At 35.9% G+C, this 24,852-nt stretch overlaps 1 protein-coding gene across 1 annotated transcript; it reads right to left on the bottom strand.

Annotated features, from left to right (window-relative positions):
• Positions 1-1,227: 1,227 nt before the first annotated feature.
• LOC121422059 lies at positions 1,228-24,097 on the bottom strand. Its single transcript, XM_041616862.1, has 13 exons — positions 23,930-24,097; positions 20,258-20,450; positions 16,053-16,200; positions 14,294-14,427; positions 12,748-12,886; positions 12,110-12,205; positions 11,010-11,140; positions 9,385-9,470; positions 7,887-8,043; positions 6,079-6,177; positions 3,819-3,977; positions 2,607-2,702; positions 1,228-1,377 (listed from the first exon to the last, which is right to left on the bottom strand). The coding sequence occupies exons 1-13, from the start codon at positions 24,004-24,006 to the stop codon at positions 1,297-1,299; spliced, it is 1,596 nt and encodes a 531-aa protein (XP_041472796.1). The 5' UTR covers positions 24,007-24,097; the 3' UTR covers positions 1,228-1,296.
• Between the last annotated feature and the right edge of the window lie 755 nt (positions 24,098-24,852).

The following is a 24,852-nucleotide window of genomic DNA, read 5'->3' as shown; positions in this document are numbered from 1 at the left end:
AACATGGAATGTTTTTCTGTTTGACATCTCATCCATTTTCATGTAGAATATACAAATCAATAATATCATGAATATAGTACAAAAACAATGAATATAAAATACAGTATGTCAATTATGTATATGGAAGAAGGCATAAAAACCCAGAAAGCTGGGGCCGTTTCATAAAGCTGTTCGTAAGATAAGAACGACTTGTGGTTACCATTCAATATTCATTCGTGATTATATAGCACACAAGAAGGGTTCTCCAGTTGTTCTTATAAGTCATTTTTAACTTACGAACAGTTTACGAACACGTACTTGGTAGGCAATGGTAGGGGTATACGCCTGTAAAACTATTAGAATGGACAATACTACTGTTGTGTAATTCATGTCCCAGAATTCCAACCATCAGTGCCCGAGACGAATGAAAAACTAACTGAAATCACCATTGGACACAAACACGCACACACACATATACACACACCCTCACATACTAAAAAGAATATTTAGTTTTCCTTGATTTATTCGAAATGCAGATACCTTCTAGCCTGCCTTTTTTCAATATCATAGAATAACATTAGGGAAGAAGTGAAGCGAGGGAGCGAATAACACGCTTGCTTTTCTGAATTGATTTCATGATTGTACAATAAAAGTAATGACGATGGCAATGAATATAACTATAAGTTTAAATCATATATATCATGAAATCTTTTTATATACTTTTTTTACATTGAAAACACCATCGCCAAAGTGTCTACGCCCCTATGTTAATACCATCAATAAAAAAAACGTCAATATAGTTTCAGTTGGCTTTTCTTGGTAGCATTTTCATGAAAAGGACTTGTCGGACGTATTATCCGACATGCAGTTGCCACAGTAACAATGCCTCTCAGCCAATAAGAATAAAGGAAAGTTGTCATATTTGACAACTTGTCACACAAAAAGTTAATGAAATGCGGAACAGCTTATACAATGTAATATATGATATTTCAGTTTCAAGTTCGTATTTTTTTTGTCTCTCTTCCCACTGCTCTCTCTCTCTCTCCCCCTCTCTCTCTTGTATCCGACAAAAAAACATTATACAAAATTTAACTTTAAGAGCATCATGAAAATAAACAATTAATGTAGGATATACACGCGATATATAACAATAATAATGTGAAAATATACGCCTATACAGAACAAAATATCCATTTAGCTGCTCCCTCGCCAGCTAGCATTTTCGATATTCCGAATGATTTGTTTACACCGTGGAATATTGAAACCATTATTTAAAAAAACACATGAAACTCAGATGTGAATGATATATGTCGCCCTCTACGATGAACACGTTTGATTATCCGATGACATTTTGTTAGCTTGGTACTTGAGAAACTGCAGAAATCCACGTCTCCCTTGCTGTAAGTACAGAGGAAAAAGATAAATTACCATTCAAAATCTATTTTTATTCAAAGATCCTTTTCAAGTCCAAATTTCTTGAACAATTAACCTTTTCATCATGAGTTACATTACGTGCTTGATCATGGTAACCCCTTTTGTATATTATTTCACAGCAAAAACTGTGGTGTTAACCGGTGTACATAGAGGACCACACCAGCTATTTTACACCGGTGTTAGATTAACAGTGTCAGTTTAACACATATAGGTGTTATTAAAACACCTTTGGATGTTACATGTACACTCTTTGGTGTTGTGTTCAATCTCTAGGGTGTAACTTTAACACCTCAGGGTGTGGTCCTCTATTAACACCAACTGGTGTCAGTTTTAACACCACAGTTTTTACAGCGTTGTATTTGCTGTTTGTGTTAATACACACTGCTTTAGCCCGGCCTATCATGGCTAATTAAGCAACTGGTAACTGTACCATAGCGCTGTACATGGAAAGATTGCATTCAATAGATAACATTATCATGATTATAAAACCATGAAGAAAAAAAAAATCATGCAAAATAAAGGGGACTTCAATCCGCAGATGATTCTTAAAAGTGACGGCAATGATGATTTTAGGAATACTTTTCGGTATTTTCTTATCATTGCGTGCTTTTATTCCAAAGCGTTTGGCTCAGAGTATAGTGTGAAGTATAGTAAGTATCTAGGGTTGATTATCATCTGACGATCGAAGTGTCGAGAACTGAAATGAGCTGAATAGAAATGGACTGAACTTGTCAGCCAAAAAGAGAAATAAATTGCCAAACTTCCTGCATATTCGATGCATTTCTAAGGTTTTTTATTATTTATTTCCCATATATTTTTAGTTACTTTGTGCATTCTAATGCTTTATCTCCCTTGTCAAAGACTTATTACGCAACTTTCGATAGTTGAAATTCCAGTCATAATATTTCACCTGCTATTGTTGTACATGTACGGTTATACATTCACTATGCTTTCATTGTTCTTTATTGTTATGTATTCTTCCTAAAAGAAATTGGCCTATTACTTCGATTTTGTATATATTTCTGCTTCTTGTTTATTCTTTTTTGATGTAACTTTTTTATTTTTTGCTAATCAGACAAATTGTTTGTAAATTTTGTGATTTGATATTGATTTCCTAATAAAACATATAATTATAAAAAAAAGAAATGGACTGAACTGGTCTTGAATTTAAGTGAATTAAATGAGTTGCTTACCTCTACCAGAAAATCCACATCCTCTTGTTCTGGATTGAAGTGGAACGATTTAAAGTAGACTGTGTTGATCAGGACTGTTCGTTCAATATCACAACCCTATATATAGAGAAAAAAAAACAAGTTTAATTGGTTGATTGATTGGTTTGTTGCCGGTTTGTTGGTTGGTTGGTTAGTTGGTTGGTTGGTTGGTTGGTTGGTTGATTGATTGATTGATTGAGTGAGTGATTGATTGATTGAGTAATTGAGTGGGTGAGTGAGTGATTGATTGATTGATTAATTGATTGAATTTCAAGATATTTTCTCTCATGTAAGGCGAGCTCGCTCAAAATATGCCCTCGCTTTCGACTCGAATATTTTGAAAAAATATTCACCAATATTTATTCGAGCAGGTTGACAAAAGTGATGGCAATCACTGTCGACTAATCTGACTTTGACTATAATTATGGAAGACTGACCCCAATCTCTTTGCAGGTCTGAATTCTTTATTTCTGCGGTGTCTAATATGACTTGAACTGACTCTCTTCCGAGTCAAATCATGATGACTCACTTTCCTGGTAATTTTGACTCGGAATTTAGTGATCTGTACCTATCAATGGCACCACAATCCGAGTCGAGTCAATTTGGAAGATGAGTCACTTTGACTCGGAATTGAGTTGAATCCAATTCCGAGTCGATTTTGACTCTGTATAAAAAAAGTTTTTACGGTATTGCCAAATCAAAGCAGAACAATACCATCAAACGCCATTCAAATTGGAAATATAAAAATTTACATTATTTTCATGGTGTATTTGCCAATCGCTTGCTCATGCCGACTATGAAAAAGTTATGGGTGAGTTATTCTTTGATGGAATTTTCTTTCAACCTCCAATTGATGATGACTAACTATGATGTTGGTAATGTGATGATGATGGTGACGATGATGATGATAATGACGATGATGATGATGATGATTGTGATAATGATGATGATGATGACAATGATGATAACGATAATAACGATGATGATAATGATGATCATGATGATGTTGATGATAATGACGATGATGATAACGATGATGACGATAATTATAACGATGATGATAATGATGAAGATGATGATGGTGATGATGACGATGATGACGATGATGATAAAGATGATAATGCTGACAATGAGATAATGCCATTAACAGTAATCACTGTTTCTATGGATATTCCAAATAAAACAAATAATCACCTCTAGGAAAGCGCGTTTGACATTCAGGAGTAACATGGTGAAGATACCAGTGATAAAGTCGGCCGGTTTGAAGATGTCTTGCCTGCCGGATCCAATATGTTGTGTTTGAAGACCAACTCCTTCCCTCTCAGCTAATACCATCAGCTCATGGAAGTCAATCTACAAAAGATAAAATGAAAAGATGGCTATACGCTGACGGAAGTGTCATAACCTTGCTGAAAAAAAACCCCGCAGCATCACTCAGTGTGATCACAGTGTTTTCACAAAGTGGAATATGTGAAAACATTCACACTGGTTAAAATACTCAAATTCAATGGCGTGAATATATACAGTTTTACACTGCTGGTGGACACCTGGACAGTGTGACTGTTCACAGCGTGGTCACATGAATTGTGATTCACGCTGTTGAACTGCTCAAATTTAACAGTGTGAAGGTGGTTCCAAATTGTGTTCAACACTGTGGCACGCATTTTAGGACACAGTGTAATTTCCAGTAGTGACAATGAATTCATATGGTGATCACATAGCAGATTATATAAAGATGTGATACACACTATGGATACCTCTATAGTGTGAATGTCCACTTCACAGTGCGTTCGCATAGTCAACAATGTAAAGACGTGATTCACACTATAGACACATCTACAGTGATTATTGTTCAGGGTGTGTTCAGATAGTCTAAAATCAGGTCTTAGTCCACTATGTGAACACTCACACTGAAGGACTATCCAGTGTATATCACATATTTACATAACACATATAGTCCACTATGTGAACACACCGTGCTAGCCCACTTAGCTTAACCCCGGGAAATAAAAAAAAACAGAAAAGCAAGTATTTCAATATTCCGAAACTCATATTAACATACTTATTGGTTCACCATATAGTGTCCACAGTGTGAACGTTATCACAACATTGTTCAATTTGAGAATTTCAACTATGTGGGAATATGATTAACACTGTAAAAATGTTTTAATATATCCATGTGACGACTTTGACACTGTGGTATACTGTGTACCCAGTGTGGTACATTCACAATATGAAAATCAAGCATGTTAACATTTGTGAAACTCATATTATTATACAGTGTAGTTTACTCTGTGAACACACTATTATTGCTGACATTCTAGAGGTGTCCACAGTGTGAAAGTTATACATTATTCAACTTGAGTATTTTAACTGATGTGAGAACATGATCCACAGTCTGTTGAAATAATCAAGTATATCAATGGCGACCTCAAACATAGTGTGGGATAATATGTCCCACAGTATGTCCAGAGGGTGTGGAGTATATTAATTTTGAATCATCTCCACGCAGTGAAGACCAAGCAATTTAATATTGTTTCACTCATGTAGTCTACGATGTGAAAATACAATAGACCCTCACAATGTAGAATTGTCCACAGTGTAAACATTATCTTAACAATGTTCAATTTAGCACTTTAACTATGTGAAAATTTAAAATGATCAATTCAACGACTGCACACTGTGAAATGCACACCTTTAAACATTGCGAAACTCATTTAAACATAGTTCACCATACACAAACTATGAACTCTGGCACTATTAAATTGTTCACAGTGTGAATGCTATCATAACATTGTTCAATTTGAGAATTTCAACTATGTGAGAATACGAATAACACTGCAAAATGAACTAATTAATATATCAATGTGACAACCACACGCAGTACGTATTACACAGTGTGGTATACTGTTTCCTGAGTGTGATACATATTAATTATGAATCATCTTCACAATTTGAAAATCAAGCACTTTAAAATTGTTAAAGCTCATATTACAATACAGTTCATTCCACTTTGTGAACACACTATGGATACTCGCATTGCTGAGATGTCCACAGTGTGAAAGTTATACATTGTTCAATTTGAGCATTTCGACCGATGTGAGAATTCGTTCACACTGCAAAAATGCTCAAATATAGCAGTGCGACGACTTCACCACTGTGTTACACACTGTGATATACTGTGTCCCACAGTATGTTCACAGTGTGGGCACACACAGACACAGTGTGGACGTCATATTATCATTGTGTAGTGCATGGATTTTTAACTATGTGAACATAATTCACACTCTTTGTAAAGTACCCCCCCCAAAAAAAAAAAATGAATAGATTAATAAATTAATAAATAAATAAATAAGAAAAACAAATAAATAAATAAGTAAATAAATAAAAAAATAAGAAAATAAATAAATAGTGTTAAAAGCAATAATTATCGCTAAAATGAATAATTTCCTACCTGCTCATCTTTGTTAACATCAAGAGACTCGAAGATTTTATCAGATGTTAAACCCTTGCCGAAGAGGGTTTCAATGTCTTCATCAGTGAACTCATTAGTCTAAAGAGAGGGAGAGCGAGAAAGAGAAAGACAGATACAGGAAGAGACAGAGGGGGAGAGACAAAGAGAGTGAAAGTAGGATCGTACACAGCAAAAACTGTGGTGTTAACCGGTGTACATAGAGGACCACACCAGTTATTGTACACCGGTGTTAAATTAGTGGTGTTAGTTTTACACCTATAGGTGTTATTACAACACCTATTGTTAAATTTACACTCTTTGGTGTTATGTTCAATCTCTAGGGTGTTATTTTAACACCTCAGGGTGTGGTCCTCTATTAACACCAATTTGTGTCAGTTTTAACACCACAGTTTTTACAGTGTAATGGGAATATGCACACATGTATCTGTTATAAACAAAATCATAAACTAATTCTGGAAAATTTTATAGACAATTAAATTCTAGAAATTAACACTTCAAGAATCGTTTATGCACTTTATTGCGATTTTAAAGGATGCGTTTTGGAGAAGATTTCGACCACTTTGTACTGGTAAGGAAATTATTTTCTACCATTCATGAGGAGGGTTAGCGTGAAATTTCAGGATATATTATGTAACTATGATGTTACACTGCAATTTCGAATCACATTTTCTCTCGAGAATAATTTTAGTTCCCTCTTCTTGCTCTTGACTTTCGTATAATAGAATTGACTATCGATCAATATTTAACTGACCTTAATGCATGTGACTTTATAACTTTGAAGCGCCCTCACTCAGAGGATATAGGAATACACATAGAAGGAATCGTCAGTGATGCCTCAGCCGCAAGTCATTGTACTCACCTCTAAGACCCGAATTTTTGAAGGTTGGCTAACTATTAGCACGGGTTAAAATTGGCCCATGATCAAAATAAACCCCAAATCTTTGGGCTAATTTAGGCCCACCGAGCATTTCACAAAGGTTATACGTAACCCATGGGCCAGAATAGCCAACCTTCGAGAACTCCGTCGAGCCTACACTCTAAAAAATGAAGTGCTAATTCAGCTCTTAAAGAGCGTGTATAGTGACTGCACTTCGGAGTGCTGATTTGTCTAGTTCAAATTTGAACGAGAATAAGGTGCATGGCGATGTGATGAAGTCAATTTGGGAGATTTAGCAAGCGCGACGCAGAGTGAATTCAAGAATGCAGTAAAATTAATGGAATATGCCCATTAAATGACAATAAACAGCCGGGAGGTTTTTGTCGATAATTGATTAACTGTGACAGCAGTTTTGTCCTAATCAAGTTTCGGAACCGACGATAAAATTCGAAATGTGCTTCAGGACGAAACTGTTGTCTTGATTCACCAATTTTCAACAAAGGCTACACTGCAAAAACGGTGGTGTTAACAGTTGTACATAGAGGACCACACCAGTTATTTTACACCGGTGTTAAATTGGTGGTGTTAGTTTTACACCTGTAGATGTAATTACAACACCTATGGTTGTTACATTTACACTCTTTGGTGTTCTGTTCAATCTCTATAGGGTGTTATTTCAACACATTAGGGTGTGGTCCTCTAAACACCAATTGGTGTCAGTTTTAACACCACAGTTTTTACAGTGTACTTGGTTGCTCCTAGCCCTAATATTGTCATGAAGGGCAATTGACAACAGATTTTATATGTTTTTCAATGCGTTCAGCGTCTAAGTGTGAAAGCCCCTCACATCCATATTATAAAATACACCTACAGTATATAAATCAAATCTTTTTAAGCGCGCCAAACATACGTCTTTGAAGACTCTGCTAAACTCTTCGCGACTTATGGTTGCGTTGCCATCCAGATTGTTCACATTGAGAACGCTTAAGAAGTGTGTCATTGCTTCTGTGACCTTGGCGTGTTGCTCCATGTCCCTGTCTCGTTTCTTCTTCATCTTTTCATGCGCTCTGGGAAATCAGAATTTTAGCCAAAAAAAATCGGGAAAGTGGAAAGAACGAAGAAAAATAATAGATGAATAAACAAAAGATCGTAAAAAAGGCAACTCATATGACGAAAATGTTTAACCTAAAGTAAAAATTCAAGAAATTTTACAAGTTCAAAACGATATTGTAAAAAAAATATATGGGCCTATTATAAAATAAGTAAACTGGGGCCAAACTTACAAAGACTTGCGATCGATCCGATCAATCGCAACTATGGGAAGCCAGCAAAATAAACATAGAAAATGTTTGCTTTATTTTAGATAAGAATGTGTATCCATAGATTTATTGATTTCTTGACTGTTTGGTGTGTTCTCCTTTGTTTACAAAGGACATTTTGCACATTTCCTGTGGGAAAAAAATAGGACACTGATGGATGTCCATAGAGTTACGATTGATTGGATCAATCGTAACACTATGTAAGACAGCTCGGGCCCAGGACCATTGTCAAATATTCAATTTGAGCTTTACCATCTCTATCAAAATATTTGATGAAACGATGAAAATCAAGATAGCGATGATGATGGTTAGTGTTTTGCTTAAAACAGATAATATTACTATTGTTATAATCATTTTTTTCCTTTCTTCAAATAATTTCAATCACGTGTATATATATGTTACCATTTTTATTTGTTTTATTCCTAAACATTGGAGATTTGTTTATATATTGTGTATTATATGTTATGTATTGACTTTTAATAAGTACATAAATTGAAAAAAAATAAAACGGTTAATATATATTTTTTTGCAGCTGTATGGGGCTGACCATTACTATTACTACTACTACTACTACTAATACTACTACTACTACTACTACTACTACTACTATTATTATTATCATTACTACTACTACTACTTCTACTACTACTACTACTACTACTACTATTATTATCATTACTATTACTACTACTTCTACTACTACTACTACTACTACTACTACTACTACTACTACTACTACTACTACTACTACTACTACTACTACTACTACTACTACTACTACTATTATTATCATTACTATTACTACTACTTCTACTACTACTACTACTACTACTACTACTACTACTACTACTACTACTACTACTGCAACTACTACTACTACTACTATTATTATTATAATTATCATTATTATTATCATCATCATCATCATATAGTCATCATCATATAGTCATCATCATTCTGATTATTATAATAATCATTATGAAAATTTTTATTAATATCACCATTGTAATTATCATTAATATTATTATCAGTTATTATTATCGTTATCATTATTATTGTTAATAATGTTATTATTTTACTAGATCTTACCTAGCTAGTATGGTGTCAGGTATGGGGGCTATCGGCGCTTCTAAATCCGTGTTCGTCGCCAACACGTGAGAATCGTAATCGCTATACTGTTACCAAATATAATGATGTATACTGATTGTTAAGAGTGGAAAACTGGCTCAAAATTAGATAGAAGCCACGTACGCAGCCTGAGTTAGATAGGCAGATAGAGATAGATAACGCTACAGAAGGGGGGGGGGGGTAGCGAAATAAAGTCAAATGAATAACGTTACCTATAACCTGACAATTTCGCATTGATATAGAAATAACACGTATACCTCAAGGACTGAACCGATGAAATAGATATGTATTAAAATTAATTATTCATGAATAATTCTCAAAAACTGATTCCAATGAAAACAGTAGTATATAATTATTTAAAGTCAAGTCCATCTCAGAAAAACGTTGATTTGAATCAATAGAGAAAAATCAGAAAAGCAAAATGCTGAAAATTTCATCAAAATCGGATGTAAAATAAGAAAGTTGTGACATTTCAAAGTTTCGCTTATTTTTAACAAAATAGTTATATGAACGAGCCAGTTACATCCAAATGAGAGAGTCGATGATGTCACTCACTCACTATTTCTTTTGTTTTTATTGTTTGAATTATACAATATTTCATTTTTTACAAATTTGACGATTAGGACCTCCTTGCCTAAAGCACAAAATGTTAAATTAATGGAATGGCACATGTTCAGGGAGGAATGAAACTTCATTTTACATGACAAAGACAAGAAAATCAAAATATTTCATATAATAAAATACAAAAGAAATAGTGAGTGAGTGATGTCATCACTTCCCTCATTTGCATACCGACCGAGATGTGCATATAACTGTTTTGTGAAATGAAGCGAAACTTTAAAATGCCATAACTTTCTTATTTTACATCCGATTTTGATGAAATTTTCAGTGTAATGCTAGTTGAATTTTTCTCTTTTTATTCAAATCAAGTTTTTGTTGGGGTGGACTTGTCCTTTAATCAAACTCCCATTAGAGTAGACATAGCTATTCAGCCCGTGTATTTTTTTCGTATTTTATATAACGTAGATCTTGTTGATCATTTTACTCAAAACAACCATTTTCATATAAACTGACTTCCCTGTTTCAAAACAACTATGGAAACTTAAAAGTGCCATCGAGATGTTGAGATAATTATCTCGTCATGTCTACACCTCATGGGGGGGATGAGATTACAAGATCTCGGATCTCGTCACGCCTAGATCCGGTAGAAGAGATGATCGTACGAAATCTTGTCATCTGATCGTCACTCCCACAGGATGTAGACACAGGGGGCACGTGCCCCCCCCCCCCCTTGAGAAGAAAAATTAAAATTTGTAATGTAAAATTGTCATCGAAACCGAGGTGTGCCCCTCTTGAAATTGATAACCTTTCTTATTTTTTATTTTTTTGCTTGTCAATATTTTAAGGGTACGAAATATCTTGGGGGGGGGGGGCTTGTCAAAATTTTCCTCCGAAAAATTGCCCCCCCCCCCTTTTGGAAATCCTCCCCTGCTCCCACTGGATGTTGGATGTAGACATGAACAAGATGGTTATCTGAACATTTGAGTGGCGCATTTAAGCTTCCATATTTTAACAGGTGAACTTACAATGATCATTCCAAAAGTCTTGTCGTTAAACATCCCAAACCTTTCCTTCTTGGTGAGTAGTTTAGCTCCGTCCTCCAGAGGGCGCATTCTCCTCAAGAAAGAATCTTCGGGCTTCATTGACAACCACCATCCTACATGGGGGAAAAACGTTTATACATGTATATATAGGGGGCGGCGTCAGTGAATTCAGACAAGAAACCACGAGGGAAAGACAACGTTTTATATATATTATTATATATATTATTATTCTCAATTAAGGTAAGGGTGGTGGTGATTTTTTTTAACCTGATTGCTAAGAAAGCATGAATGCTTGTAAACAAGCAACCAGAGGACCGACGGCTTAAAGTCCCCTCCGACTTACAGGAATAATATTAAGATACATGGCTTACCCTCCTACAAAGAACACAGTGTGATCACAGTTTACTCACAGAGTGGACGATGTGAAAAATAATTATTGACACGATTAAAATGCTCATTCAACAGTGTGACCCTTCAGAGCGTGTTCACACGGTTGAAATGCTCAAATTCAACAGTATGAAGGTGATTTTACATTGTGTGCCACAGTGTGAACACACTGTGGCACATTGCAACCGCGTCCGGACTCCCGATCCAATCATTTTAAATATCTGGTTTTGGTGAAAGGATGAAATCCTCTTTCCAATTTATGTCTATGGAATGATACGTTTTTATGAATTATTAGCAAACAAAAATCATTCATTTAATCAATAAGCCATCAAGCAAACAAACCTGACAATCAATATATTGATCGATCCATCCATCCATAACTAAATCAATCAACAAATCGATGAATCAACCAATCAATCAATCAACCAACCAACCAATCAGTCATTCAATTATTCAATAGACCAATCAATCAATTAGTTTTATCATTCAACCAACCAACCGACCGAGCAATCAACCAATCAACCGACCAACCAACCAACCAACCAACCAATCAATCAACCAACCAACCAACCAACCAACCAATCAATCAATCAATCAACCAACCAACCAACCAACCAATTAATCAATCAATCAATAAACCAACCAACCAATCAATCAATCAATCAAACAAACAATCGTTACGTATATGTACATACCATCATAGCAATGGACAGGATAATTGCAGAGAACACCTCCGTCAATGTACAAGTCCGTTCTGTCCATGTAACGTCGCTTGACTGGAAAGAAAACACCTGATATGAAAGAAAATCATTAAGAAAAACTTAAATTTAACAATCCGGAAAAAATGCCATATTACAGCCAGTGGATCAAGTGGTCTTAATTTGGGGGAAATTCCAAATGAGGCCGACCCAAAAGTTTTCATGAGCTAATATTGTGGAGCCTCGTGGCCCAGTGGATTATTTTTTTCGGATTTTGAAACAGAGGGTCGTGGGATATGGAATCCCAGCCATGGCGTAATTTCCTTCGGCAAGAAATTTATCCACATTGTGTTACACTCAACCCAGGTGAGGTAAATGGGTACCTGGCAGGAATTTATTCCTTGAAATGCCACCACGCTGTAAAAGGCTGCATTTGATATGCGCTATATACATGTTAACATGTTGGTATTATTGTTGTTGTTATTATTATTATTATCATTATTATTAAACAAGACTAGTGATTGATTTCCCATTCTACGAGATAAAAATCTTAATTTATGTGTGGTCTCTAATTACACTCCAAAGAGTGATGGCGTCGATGACTATGGATATGTTGTCACGTCAACGCATCATACCTGGAATGGAAGTTGACATCCTAATGGCCGCCCTCAGTGGCATATTGGGGGTCGTTTTCACATGGCAATATTCTTCCATCATCGTACTCAGGTTCGTAACCACCACACAGAGTTCTCGACCCGTCTTGTCATACAGATCCTGGATGAAAATAAAATAACATTTTGCACACACGAAAATGTGGCCGTAAACTGGTCTAACTCGAAGATAGACCATTTTACCATCTGACAGCGATGATTAAAAATCTGAAATAAGAAGGTTCAAAGGCCTATGTAAAAGATAGCTCGTTTTACCTCCAAACCCTATTACTGACAATGGGCTAACTCAAAGATAGACCATATTACCATCAAATCTGAAGGAAAAAATACAAAAAAGTACCAAGATAGCGGAAATTATTTCTAAATCAAGACATGGAGGGATTTTCTCGATAGCACCATTGGAAAGAGCGCCCTCACGTTACCAGGAAAGTAACATTCAAGATAATAGAGATGTTATAAAAAAATGAATAAAGAAAAAGAAAGGTGAAGAGGAGGAGAAGTAGAATAAGTAGGGGAAGAATATGAAGAGAAAGAAAAGAAGAAAAATATGTAGTATATAGTATATAGTAAAAGTAAAAGAAGAAAACGAAAAAAAGAATAAGAACAGGGGCGGATCCAGGATTTTGAAATAGGGGGGGCGCCAGCGGCGAGGGAGCGAAGCGACCGAGCGGGGGGAGGGTGTGGGAGGGGGGATACCCCCCTCCCACGGCAAGGACTTTTTCAAAAAATCATGTCCAAAAGTCGTATTTTGAGAGCACCTTTAGAAGAAAAATGCACACTTAAATCACTGTAACTTCATGAATAAAAGAACATACAATTTTGCTCCTTGATAAATCGTTGGAATAATTGCTTCGGCGAAACTTAGTTGGGGCGCCCTGGATAATATGCCTCTGAATCTACCAGAAAGTGTAAAAGTTAGTTTACATTAAATGCAAATATGTCTGACCTATACATTTCAGTGAAAACGTACATGACCAAGGCAGAATGATAATGCTGCGCACGTGGCGCCCGATATAGGGCTTCATTTTTGAGTGAAGAATAATCTCGGGGATAGACATTATCATTCGCATCGTTGACACTTTCTCTCGCGATCTGTTACTTACAATTTACATGTATTTGCCATAAAGACGGACAAACGCATGTTACAAAAAACACAAAATTTCGGGAAAAAATGATATCCAATCCAACATCTTCACACTGGTCACTGCACTGCAACTCCCGATTACAAGTGGTGCAACTTTCCAACCAATCGACTTGCGCGCCCTGGAATTCCGGAATTTACATATTGCAATACAGTATGACAGAGGTGCATTTGTGCGAACACAAAGGTCATGAGCGTAAGTTAAAATATAGTTTTGACTAGATCTAGCCCTTGAAATTGACTACATTGTACCAATCCAGTAAATATAACCATCAAAAAAAAAAAAAAAAAAATCCGGCGAAAATAGGGGGGGGGGGGCGCGCCCGGGGCACCCCCTCTGGATCCGCCACTGAAGAAGAAAGAAAATACCTTGAATGTTGCGTCCGGGTCGTCTAGTTTCTCTGCTATGGCATCTCCAATGAACTGATAGATAGCGCGGCCAGGATGCCATCCAAGATGTCTTAGGAAATTCGGTACCATGCTACAACCACCAAGTGAAGCATCTGAAGCAAAATCATGATAATAATGATAATGATAATAATAATAATGCCATCATAGTAATGATTATTAAGTTGATAATAATGATGCCATCATAGTAATAATGATCATGATAAAACAATGACAACAATAAGAAGACGAATAATGATAATAATAATAATAATAACAATAATAATAATCACGATAATGATAATAAAATGACAATATGCAATATTTTCAAAGCGCTTAGAACGATGTCTCTAAGCGCTGGGTGCTATTACCCCGGTTTTAGCACGGCTTCCCTGATCGAGAATCCAAGGAATTACTTCCTACTGGTTACACATTTACTAAATGACTACAACATGACGTCAGAAGGGTCATTGGCGGCGGAAGCAAAAACAAAATATTATGGAGGTCTACCTGAAATTTTGGAATGGACACAGGTAAAAAAAATGATAAGCAAACACAAAATTAGGGGGGTCCACCTGAAATTCTAGGATGGACAGAGGTAAATAAATTGACAAGCAAAAAAAAAAGGTTATCAACAAAAAAATTACCACCCCCACCCCAAATTTAGAGGGGGACAGGTCCCCCGTCCCCCCCCCCCCGCTTCCTATTTTCCTTCCCTCCGCTTCCTGCCTATGAGAAGGGCTGCGGTGGGATTCGACCGTGTGGTTCAACTGAGCCGCCATCCGTAGATAACCACTCTACGCGGGCCAATCAAAATAATTGATAAGAATATTACATAAACACAATAGCAATATCAAACCATCGATATTGCGAACTTTCAAAATTATAAACGCAATGAACATTTCTGAATCAAATACGCAATACATAATTGCAAATTATGATGTATATTACAATATATAATGAAAGGGACATTCGTAAATTCGTAAAAATTAAATTCACTGTGTAATCTGTAAGTTAACAGTAATTAAACATTCCTAATTATTTGAAGCATGCCAAACAAGGCAATCATACTGTTAAACTCTTTTACATATCCCATTAAAGGTCAAGTCCACCTCAGGAAAATGTTGATCTGAATCAATAGAGAAAAATCAGACAAGCACAATGCTGAAAATTTCATCAAAATCGGATGTAAAATAAGAAAGTTATGACATTTCAAAGTTTCGCTTATTTTTAACAAAATAGTTATATGAACGAGCCAGTTACATCCAAATGAGAGAGTCGATGATGTCACTCACTCACTATTTCTTTTGTTTTTTATTGTTTGAATTATACAATATTTCAATTTTTACGAATTTTACAATTAGGACCTCCTCACCTGAAGCACAAAATGTTAAAATAATGGAATTCCACTTGTTCAGGGAGGAATGAAACTTCATTTCACATGACAATGACGAGAAAATAAAAATATTTCATATAATAAAATACAAAAGAAATAGTGAGTGGGTGATGTCATCAGTTCCTCATTTGCATACCGACCGAGATGTGCATATAACTGTTTTGTGAAATGAAGCGAAACTTTAAAATGCCATAACTTTCTTATTTTACATCCGATTTTGGTGAAACTTTCAGTGTTATGCTTGTTGAATTTTTATCTTTTTATTCAAATAAAGTTTTTGTTGGGGTGGGCTTGTCCTTCAAGCATTATAAACATTATTTTGAATCAATTTTCGAGTCCGCATACCTAGGAGATCATTAATCTGAGGCCCCTTGAGTATAGAAAGGAATTTCTCGGAACCATGTCCCACTGCCAAGCAGCAAGCCGTGAATGCACCGATGCTAGCACCACCGAAACGACGAAGCTTGCTTAGATACCCCAGCCTCTCCATCTCCTGTTCGATGAGAAATACAAAATGATGATAGTAATAGCAGTTTTATGCCTTTCTTTGTTAAAGGAGAAGTCCACCTCAACAAAAAGCTGATTTTAACAAATATAAAAATGTCCAAGAAGCATATAAGACTGAAAATCTCATCAAAATCGGACGTAAAGTTTTGCCAGAATTCACAAAACAGTTATATGCACATCCTGGTCGGTATGCAAATGAGGGAACTGATGACGTCACTCACTATTTCTTTTGTAATATATTAAATGAAATATTTTAAGTTTGTCCTCATCGGAAGGTGAAATACGTTTTCTTCTTCGATGAACATGGGAATTTACAATTGCTCTATCATTTTATGGTTCAGTAAAGCTGGTCCTTATTGTCAAATCTGTAAAAAAAAATAATGAAATATTGTATAATAAAAAACAAACAATAGAAATAGTGAGTGAGAGACACCATCGACCGTCTCATTTGCATGTCACTGAGTTGTGCGTATAACTGTTTTGTGAAAAATAAGCGAAACTTTAAAATGTTATAACCATGATAACATTCCAGTTCAAGGACAAAATGAAGGGGGAAAAGAATTTTAAAGCTGAGATACGTTATTGTCTTGTTAATAGCATCACAAAACCAAATCACTTTTGTTTAAAGGGGAAGTTCACCCTGACAAAAAGTTTATTGTAAAAATAGCAGAAAAAATAATAAAAAATATTGCCGAAGGTTTGAGAAAAATTCATCAAATAATTAAAAAGTTATTAGAATTTCAATTATTTGATTTGTGACGTCATATGCGAGCAGCATTCCTACATAGCGAATGGTAAAATATCAATGAAATGTCATTTTCTCAGAAAATTGAAAATGGTTTTCACTGTAACTTTTGTATATCAATAGACAAATCATTTCATACCCGATCATGAAAAAAAAAATTAAGTCATCAGGAACCATACAAAATTTGAAATTCATACATTTTATATTACATAACACATGGGGCAGCTGCTCGTTTATGACGTCACAAATCCAAAATTTTGAACTCTAATAACTTTCTTACTCTTTAACGGATTATCCTCAAACCTTCACCAATATTTTTTACTGTTTTATCTGCTATTTTCACAACAAAGTTTTCTTCAGGGTGAACTTCCCCTTTAAATATCAATTTTGCCCCATCTTCCATACCGTGCCCCTTTAAACTTTAAAAATATTTCGGCTCAATATAAGCCATTAAAAGCTCATTCTCCAATGAAGCCCGCACTGACCCATGCAAAGTAAAAGCTTCGTGAAAAAGAAAAGAAAAAGAGAAACCTCATCTCACTGCGCATGACCGAATTAATGAATCTGGAAGACAACGGTATACATGGTCGAATGGGTCCGGTTAAGGGACACTGATCATTCAGTCGGGAAAAGTTATATAATCAGCTTGGCATTCATTAACTTAAAGGACAAGTCCACCCCAACAAAAAGTTGATTTGAATAAATGAAAAAAATCCAAAAAGCAGAACACTGAAAATTTCATCAAAATCAGAGGTATAATAAGAAAGTTAGGATATTTTAAAGCTTGTGTATAGTTTTGGTAAATCCACCAAAATGCACCTATCACTATTCAAATTCATTGCTAGCTAATATGAATGGATATGCCCTATAACAGTTATGATGTGGAGGATATGAAATGAAAATGTGTTTTACAGGATAAATTTTGCGATTTTACATTGAAATTTAACTTGATCGGGTCACCCGATCAAATTAAAATATCTGTGTGTTTTTGTCTTTCAATTAAATCCTATTCCAAATCATGGAATGGGCTGAAACTTTCAAGATATGTTCTTTGTCTGTAACTTTTGGATATCTAATCATTAAATTTATAAGATATATGTGCTTGAATGCCCATTTTTTTTTAGACAAGCATCGCCGAGAGAGGGCGCTAAATGTCCAAGATTTGAATATTTGAAATTTTCTCAGAGAAGTGCAGTTGGAAAAATATCTAACGGTCTCTACGCTTCAGTAAGACTGTCATATTAGATGACATTCGATTATCAATCACATTATTGACCCTTTACCAAAGCTATACACAGGCTTTAACGTTTTGCTTAATTTCACAAAACCTCTTGGTGGGTATGCAAATGAGGAGGCTGACTTTATCCTCTCACTGTTTTCCTTGTATTTCATCATATGAAATAGAAAATTTTATATTTTCTCCTAATTGTCAAGTGAAACAACGATTAAATTTCTCCCTGAACATGTAGAATGAGCATATTGTTTAATACTGTATGAATCAGTCAAGTTGGTCCTTATTGTCAAATCTATGAAAAATGAAATATTGTATCATTCAAACAATAAGAAACAAAATGAATAGTGAGTGAGGGACACCATCGACTGTTTCAGAGTTGTGCATAATTATAACTGTTATGTGAAAAATAAGCAAAACATTAATATGTCATAACTTTCTTATTTTACATCCGATTTTGATGAAATTTTCAGCGTTTTACTACTTTGATTTTCTATATTTATTCAAATCAACATTTGCTGGGATGGACTTGACCTTTAAGGCAATGGTTTGTAAACATGTGAGCTGGAAGGTCGTATTTGCTTCCTAGGTCTATAATATGTTACAAAAATGAAGCCATGACAAAGGGCAAAATTTCATGTACAACACACATCAAATTTCGGTATTTTTTTTATTTAAACGATGTCTTTAACATAGCAAACAAGAGGATTATTCAGAGTGAACATGTCTAGTGACAACGATATCCCTCAGTTGACACAATTAGGTAAGATTTAAGCCTTACTGCCCAAAACTGGGGAAATTGCATTACCTGGCGTTTTCAAAATTACTGAGTTTAGTCATGCAGGTCTAGCCTATGTTTTATATGAATAATCAAACAAAACACATGATAATTTCAAAAACTATATTACTTCATGCTGGATGCAGGTGAATTTTCAACCGTTTCTTAAAGGACAAGTCCACCCCAACAAAAACTTGATTTGAATAAAAAGAGAAAAATTCAACAAGCATAACACTGAAAATTTCATCAAAATCGGATGTAAAATAAGAAAGTTATGGCATTTAATAGTTTTGCTTCATTTCACAAAACAGTTATATGCACATCTCGGTCGGTATGCGATGAGGAACTGATGACATCCCTCACTCACTATTTCTTTTGTATTTTATTATATTACGAGATATGAAATATTTTTATTTTCTCGTCATTGTCATGTGAAATGAAGTTTCATTCCTCCCTGAACATGTGGAATTCCATTATTTTAACATTTTGTGCTTCAGGCTAGGAGGTCCTAATCATCAAAGTTGTAAAAATTGGAATATTGTATAATTCAAACAATAAAAAGCAAAAGAAATAGTGAGTGACATCATCGACTCTCTCATTTGGACATATCTGGCTCGTTCATATAACTATTTTGTTAAAAATAAGCGAAACTTTGAAATGTCATAACTTTCTTATTTTACATCCGATTTTGATGAAATTTTCAGCATAGTGCTTGTCTGATTTTTCTCGATTGATTCAAATCAACAATTTTCTGAAGTAGACTTAACCTTTAAATCTTTCATTGAAGGTATACTGTACACGAAAATGTTAGACAGACTAAAAGAGAAATACGTACACAAATAGCACCGATATAAGCATTTCCCTGTGCGCCGCCTCCTTATAGAAAAAGTTGTTTAAAGGGGAAATCAAAGTCTTTAAGCCTGGCGTTTTCAAAATAACTGAGTTTAAACATGTAGCTCATGTTTTTTATGAATAATTAAACAAAACACGATAAATTCAAAACTATAGGCCTATCTATGCTGCATCCGGGTGTCTTTTCAACCGTTTCTTATATCTTCCATTGAAGGTATATACACGAAAATGATGGACAGACTATTTTTAACAGGGTAGCCCTTTCCGTTACAATAACTGCTCGACCAAGGGGCCCTGTATCAACAGATTTTAAAAAACATATCGCCAACAAAATGAACATAATAATCAATGAGAAAGAAAAATGTAAAATATTAGTAAAGTAAAAAAAATCGAAATTACTAATAAACTTTCTATATGACTACAAGAGAAATACGTACACAAATAGCACCAATATAAGCATTTCCCTGTGCGCCGCCTCCTTCCAGTATAAGATTTTCAAAGGGGAAATCGAAGTCTTTCAACTCGTCGTCGATATTTGCGAGAACATCGTCTTCGTGGTCTTGGATAACCTTTGCAGACTTGGTGGGTTGGCTTGTGGTGGCAACGGCATCCTCTTCGTCTTTATCGAAACTAAGAATTAGATAGAAATATGTAGAAGAAGTAGGAAAAAGAGTGAGCAAAAAGTAATAATGAAGTATTTTGAAATCTTGGTAATTACACGGCTGCAATGGAGATCAGTCTTGTAAGTTTTTTTAAATAAAATCTATCTATCTATCTATCGTCTGTCTGTCTGTCTGTCTGTCTGTCTGTCTGTCTGTCTGTCCGTCTGTCTGTCTGTCTGTCTGTCTGTCTGTCTATCTATCTATCTATCTATCTATCGATCGATCTATCTATCTATCTGTTTGTTTATCTATTTATCTATCCAGGGGCAGATCCAGGATTTTCTAAAAGAAGGGGGGCACATTTTTCCGAGGAAAAATTGAAGGCAAAAAAGGGGCTTCGGATTCAAAGGGGGAGGGGCGGGTGGCACGGGCCGGCTGAGCCCCCCCTGGATCTGTCTGTCTGTTTGTCTGCCTACCTATCTATCCCCCCTCTCTCTCTCTATCAATCTAACTAATCTATTTTTTTTCGGAAAAGGGGTGCTCGTCATGAATACTGCAAATATTAAAAAAATGACACCTGTATCAAACGCTTTGTGAATGCATGTTATTATTTACATTATCCTCATCATTAATATTTTAGAATGTTAATAGCTATGCTACTTAATCAATTTGAAACAATTAAATATATGTTTTACAATGAGGGGTAAAAATGTCAATCACAAAAAAGGTCTGCGTTGCTCCCTTCGCAAACAGTTTCAATTCTTCATACGAGAGGGAGCTTAGCAAACGAGCACGATTTTTTTAAGAGTAAAGCATTACATTTTCTGAGAATGTTGAACATATTATACATATAATACTATAATATGGTATTGCTATGAACATAGGTTTTATCGCTGATACTACCCCCTCCCTTCCCTTGCGTGCGTCACAAGGGTTTTCGATCAAATACGCTGCAGATCTTACGAGTTGTAATCTGGGGCCCGTTTCACGGAGCTTAACAGCATCCATCATATAAAATTGATTTACGATTGATTGCAATTGACTACAATGTATATAACTCGTGAAAACCAAGTGTACAATTGATCGTTAACCTTTGTGTTAAGGAACCCTAGACGTATATCTATTCTCAAATCCAAGTTCATTTTACACGCTTATTATGAGTGTGCGTAAATGCCTCAGCATGTCATATTTCTAGTTTTATAATGCATTTCTTTTCAGCTGGATTTCTGAATAGTCCGTGCAAAGGATTAAGCCTTTTTTGGCAAATGAATCCCTTTCAAATCTATACAATGCCGTATTGAGGTGCAGAATATCGTAATAAGAGGCCTCGAAGGTCTTTTAATTCATTTTTTCCCGAATAATATTATGATATGATCGAATTGACTTGTCTAGCTATAGGCCTAATCCATCATGTCCATGATATCAAAATAATAAGAACGTCTAATATTGTAGAGCTATTGCTGCGAACGTATATATCTTAACAATGAAACCAGAAACGACTGAAAACACGAATTTTGTTGATACGAACGAGAAAACAAATCTGATATGAGGGCAGCTTATAAAAATTGTCCTTCACTGGACATGGCCGATGGCTCAGTGGCAGAGCGCCCGTCTCATGAACGGGAGATCGTGGGTTCGATCCCTGGCCGAGCCATACCAAGGACTTTAAAAGATGGGGCCTTAACAATAATATCAATAACAATAACAATGTGTTAACATCACAGCACAAACGTAACTATTCTAGTATACAGATGTAATTGCTAACATTATAAAGGATAAAATGAGAATACGAACGATAAATCTGAATACATAAAATGTGACGTGCATGTATAAACCGAAAACAAATGTTTTAACAATTTTTAAGATCCTAGTCACAGTTTCCAATATTGATAATTGAACAAAAAGATACGTATATGGTTGAATGTTGTTGTTAAGAAGGAACCAGAAGGTAGCACAAGTGCTAGTCGAGACTGATTCCTTCAAATCTTTGATATTTTTACATAGAAGAAATACATGTGAACAGTGAATAATGCTATAAATGTTGTTTGAAAAATCACCACGTTATATAAAACATATAATTAGAATGAAAAATTTATATAGAATACTCTTTATTCTATTGAAATATTTTCTATTCTCTTGTCAGAATTAAATAATTGTCAGGCGTTCGATATATTAGAAAGGAGAAGGGTATTAATGGTGCCATGCAGGGCCCGCTGAAACAACAGTTCATCAGAACTGAAGTGGCTCAAGGGCGTTGGTTTGAGCAAGGAGAGGTGCTCATGACAGCCATGGCGTAATTTCCTTCAGCAAGAAATTTATCCACACTGTGCTGCACTCAACCCAGGTGAGATGAATGGGTACCCGGTAGGAAGAAATTCCTTGAATGCTTTGAGCGCCTAGGCAGCCCAGCTAAAGCCGGGGTAATAATAATAGCAGGGCCCGCTGGGAGAACAGTTTTCGGAACTGAAGCGGCTACCCTGGGTAAATATACCTATATTATTATTATCATTATTATTATCCTGGGCAGCCGTGGGTGTAAATGGTATGGGGATGCACATCTCGGGGAGGTGGAACTAAAGTTTAGAAAATCAGCTCTTGAATGCAGGAGAATGGGTACACAATTCGTTTTGCTTGTGGCCAGTGTTGGAACTCCTCTGCCTCAGCAGGAGGGTGCACGGGCATCCAATGCACCCGCCCCAGCCTACGACCTTGTGGCTACCCTGGGTAAACGTTTATTACCGTACTATATTCAGTATAAGAATAATATATGATCATTCCTTGGTTCTTTTTAAAATTAAAAATGGGTTTTATGTTTTCATGGCTTATTTAAACGATTTTTGTAATTAACCACAAATATATGTATATATTTTTAACCATTAACCCCCAGTAAAAACATGAATAAAATGGGGGGGGGGAATGGCAGTCATGGCGTATGGGAATGAATTTCTTATAAGCTTCGAGGGAGCGAAGCGAGTAAGCCAACAATATGAGATGTTCAATTAAAAAATCGAATTTTAGACGGGTTTCGACATAATATTCAGAACTTCCTTTACCCTGTTTTCATAGTAGAGAACATTTGTGGATCCATGACCCCTAAGGAGCCCCCCCCCCCCCTCCATCATGTCCAGTATCAACAAAACTGTAAAAAAGAGGAGATACTGCGACTGAATGATGTCACAGCCTTGCTATCACAACATCTAATGATTGGTAAACATATATGTAGAGTATGAAAGAAAAAACATAGCCTTTGTTTTGCCCCTCAAAATGATTATGAATCACAACAACGACCTACAAAAATTAAGGAGAGTCAGTAGTTGGAGTCAAAATTAGAATCAAAAGATCAACATCGAGCTTGAACTCAATTGAAACCAATTTAGCTGTCCAGCCACCGACAAACCATTGCAACTCAGTATAGCAATAGCTGGTCCCACATAGTCCGCTGACATGATACGACATTGTGTGCTGAAAATTAAACTTTCATCCTGTTCATGAAGATCGAGCACTAACCTTCCACAGTGATCATCAATAAGAATATAATGTTGGTTCCTTTGGCGACCTTGAGGGGATGAGGTGCTCGATCCCATTTTTCGATGATGTTAGATGTCTCCAATTATCAGATATGAGTCTCTACCACTTTGTATATAACTATCCCCTTTCCTGTCATCTAGGCGAACAATATTGTCTACCAAGCTTTTGTTAAATGAGTTTACCGAACTGTGTATAATGCTTTGCTAGCTCTCTTGAAATCGAGACGTAAATTCAGTCATGCGCAGTGATTTCGAGAACGTTGTGTTTCCGGGAGATGCGGGGGCGGGTCGCAAGATGATGATCCACAGGTCTCTCCTCCCGATAACTGGTTGGGGAATGCAGGTGGACCAGTACACCGGAGTCCCCCCCCCCCCACTCTTCTTCGAAATAGTGCAGTGGGTTCTTAACGTGCAAAGGTGGTGATTCTCCTCTACACGGGGCCTCCATTTAACGTCCTATTCGAGGGACGGAGTGTTTTCCACTGTGACATAGCCTGCATCTATGAAACAGGGGAGAGAGGTTTACACACAACACACTGGCTTCAGTCATCCGCCCGGGGTGGACTCGAGCCCACGATCTTTGGTTCGACGGGCAGACGCTTTACCGAATGAGCCAACTTCGCTAGAAGACGTCTCATTCTTTCAAGTTTCAAGTTTATTTTTAAGGATTACAATCAAAATAAAATTCACATTTCTTACAACGCGTGGTCCTTATTTTTTATTTAAATTTCATTTGTTCTCTCTCAACTTTTCTCCATCCCAAACCCTATCTATTCTGCGAGGATTTCAATGAGAAAGGCTGCATGGTATCGAACAAAAGTTACAATAACAAATTGACATTTCCAACAATAAACATAGTCACAAATTAAACAAAACGAAAACAAAAGGAAAAACAACAAAACA

The sequence above is a fragment of the Lytechinus variegatus genome, chromosome 9 (genome assembly GCF_018143015.1).
Source record: "Lytechinus variegatus isolate NC3 chromosome 9, Lvar_3.0, whole genome shotgun sequence".
NCBI lineage: Eukaryota > Metazoa > Echinodermata > Echinoidea > Temnopleuroida > Toxopneustidae > Lytechinus > Lytechinus variegatus.
The sequence above is the reverse complement of the archived record's forward strand: the minus strand, read 5'-3'. Positions and strand labels throughout refer to the sequence as shown.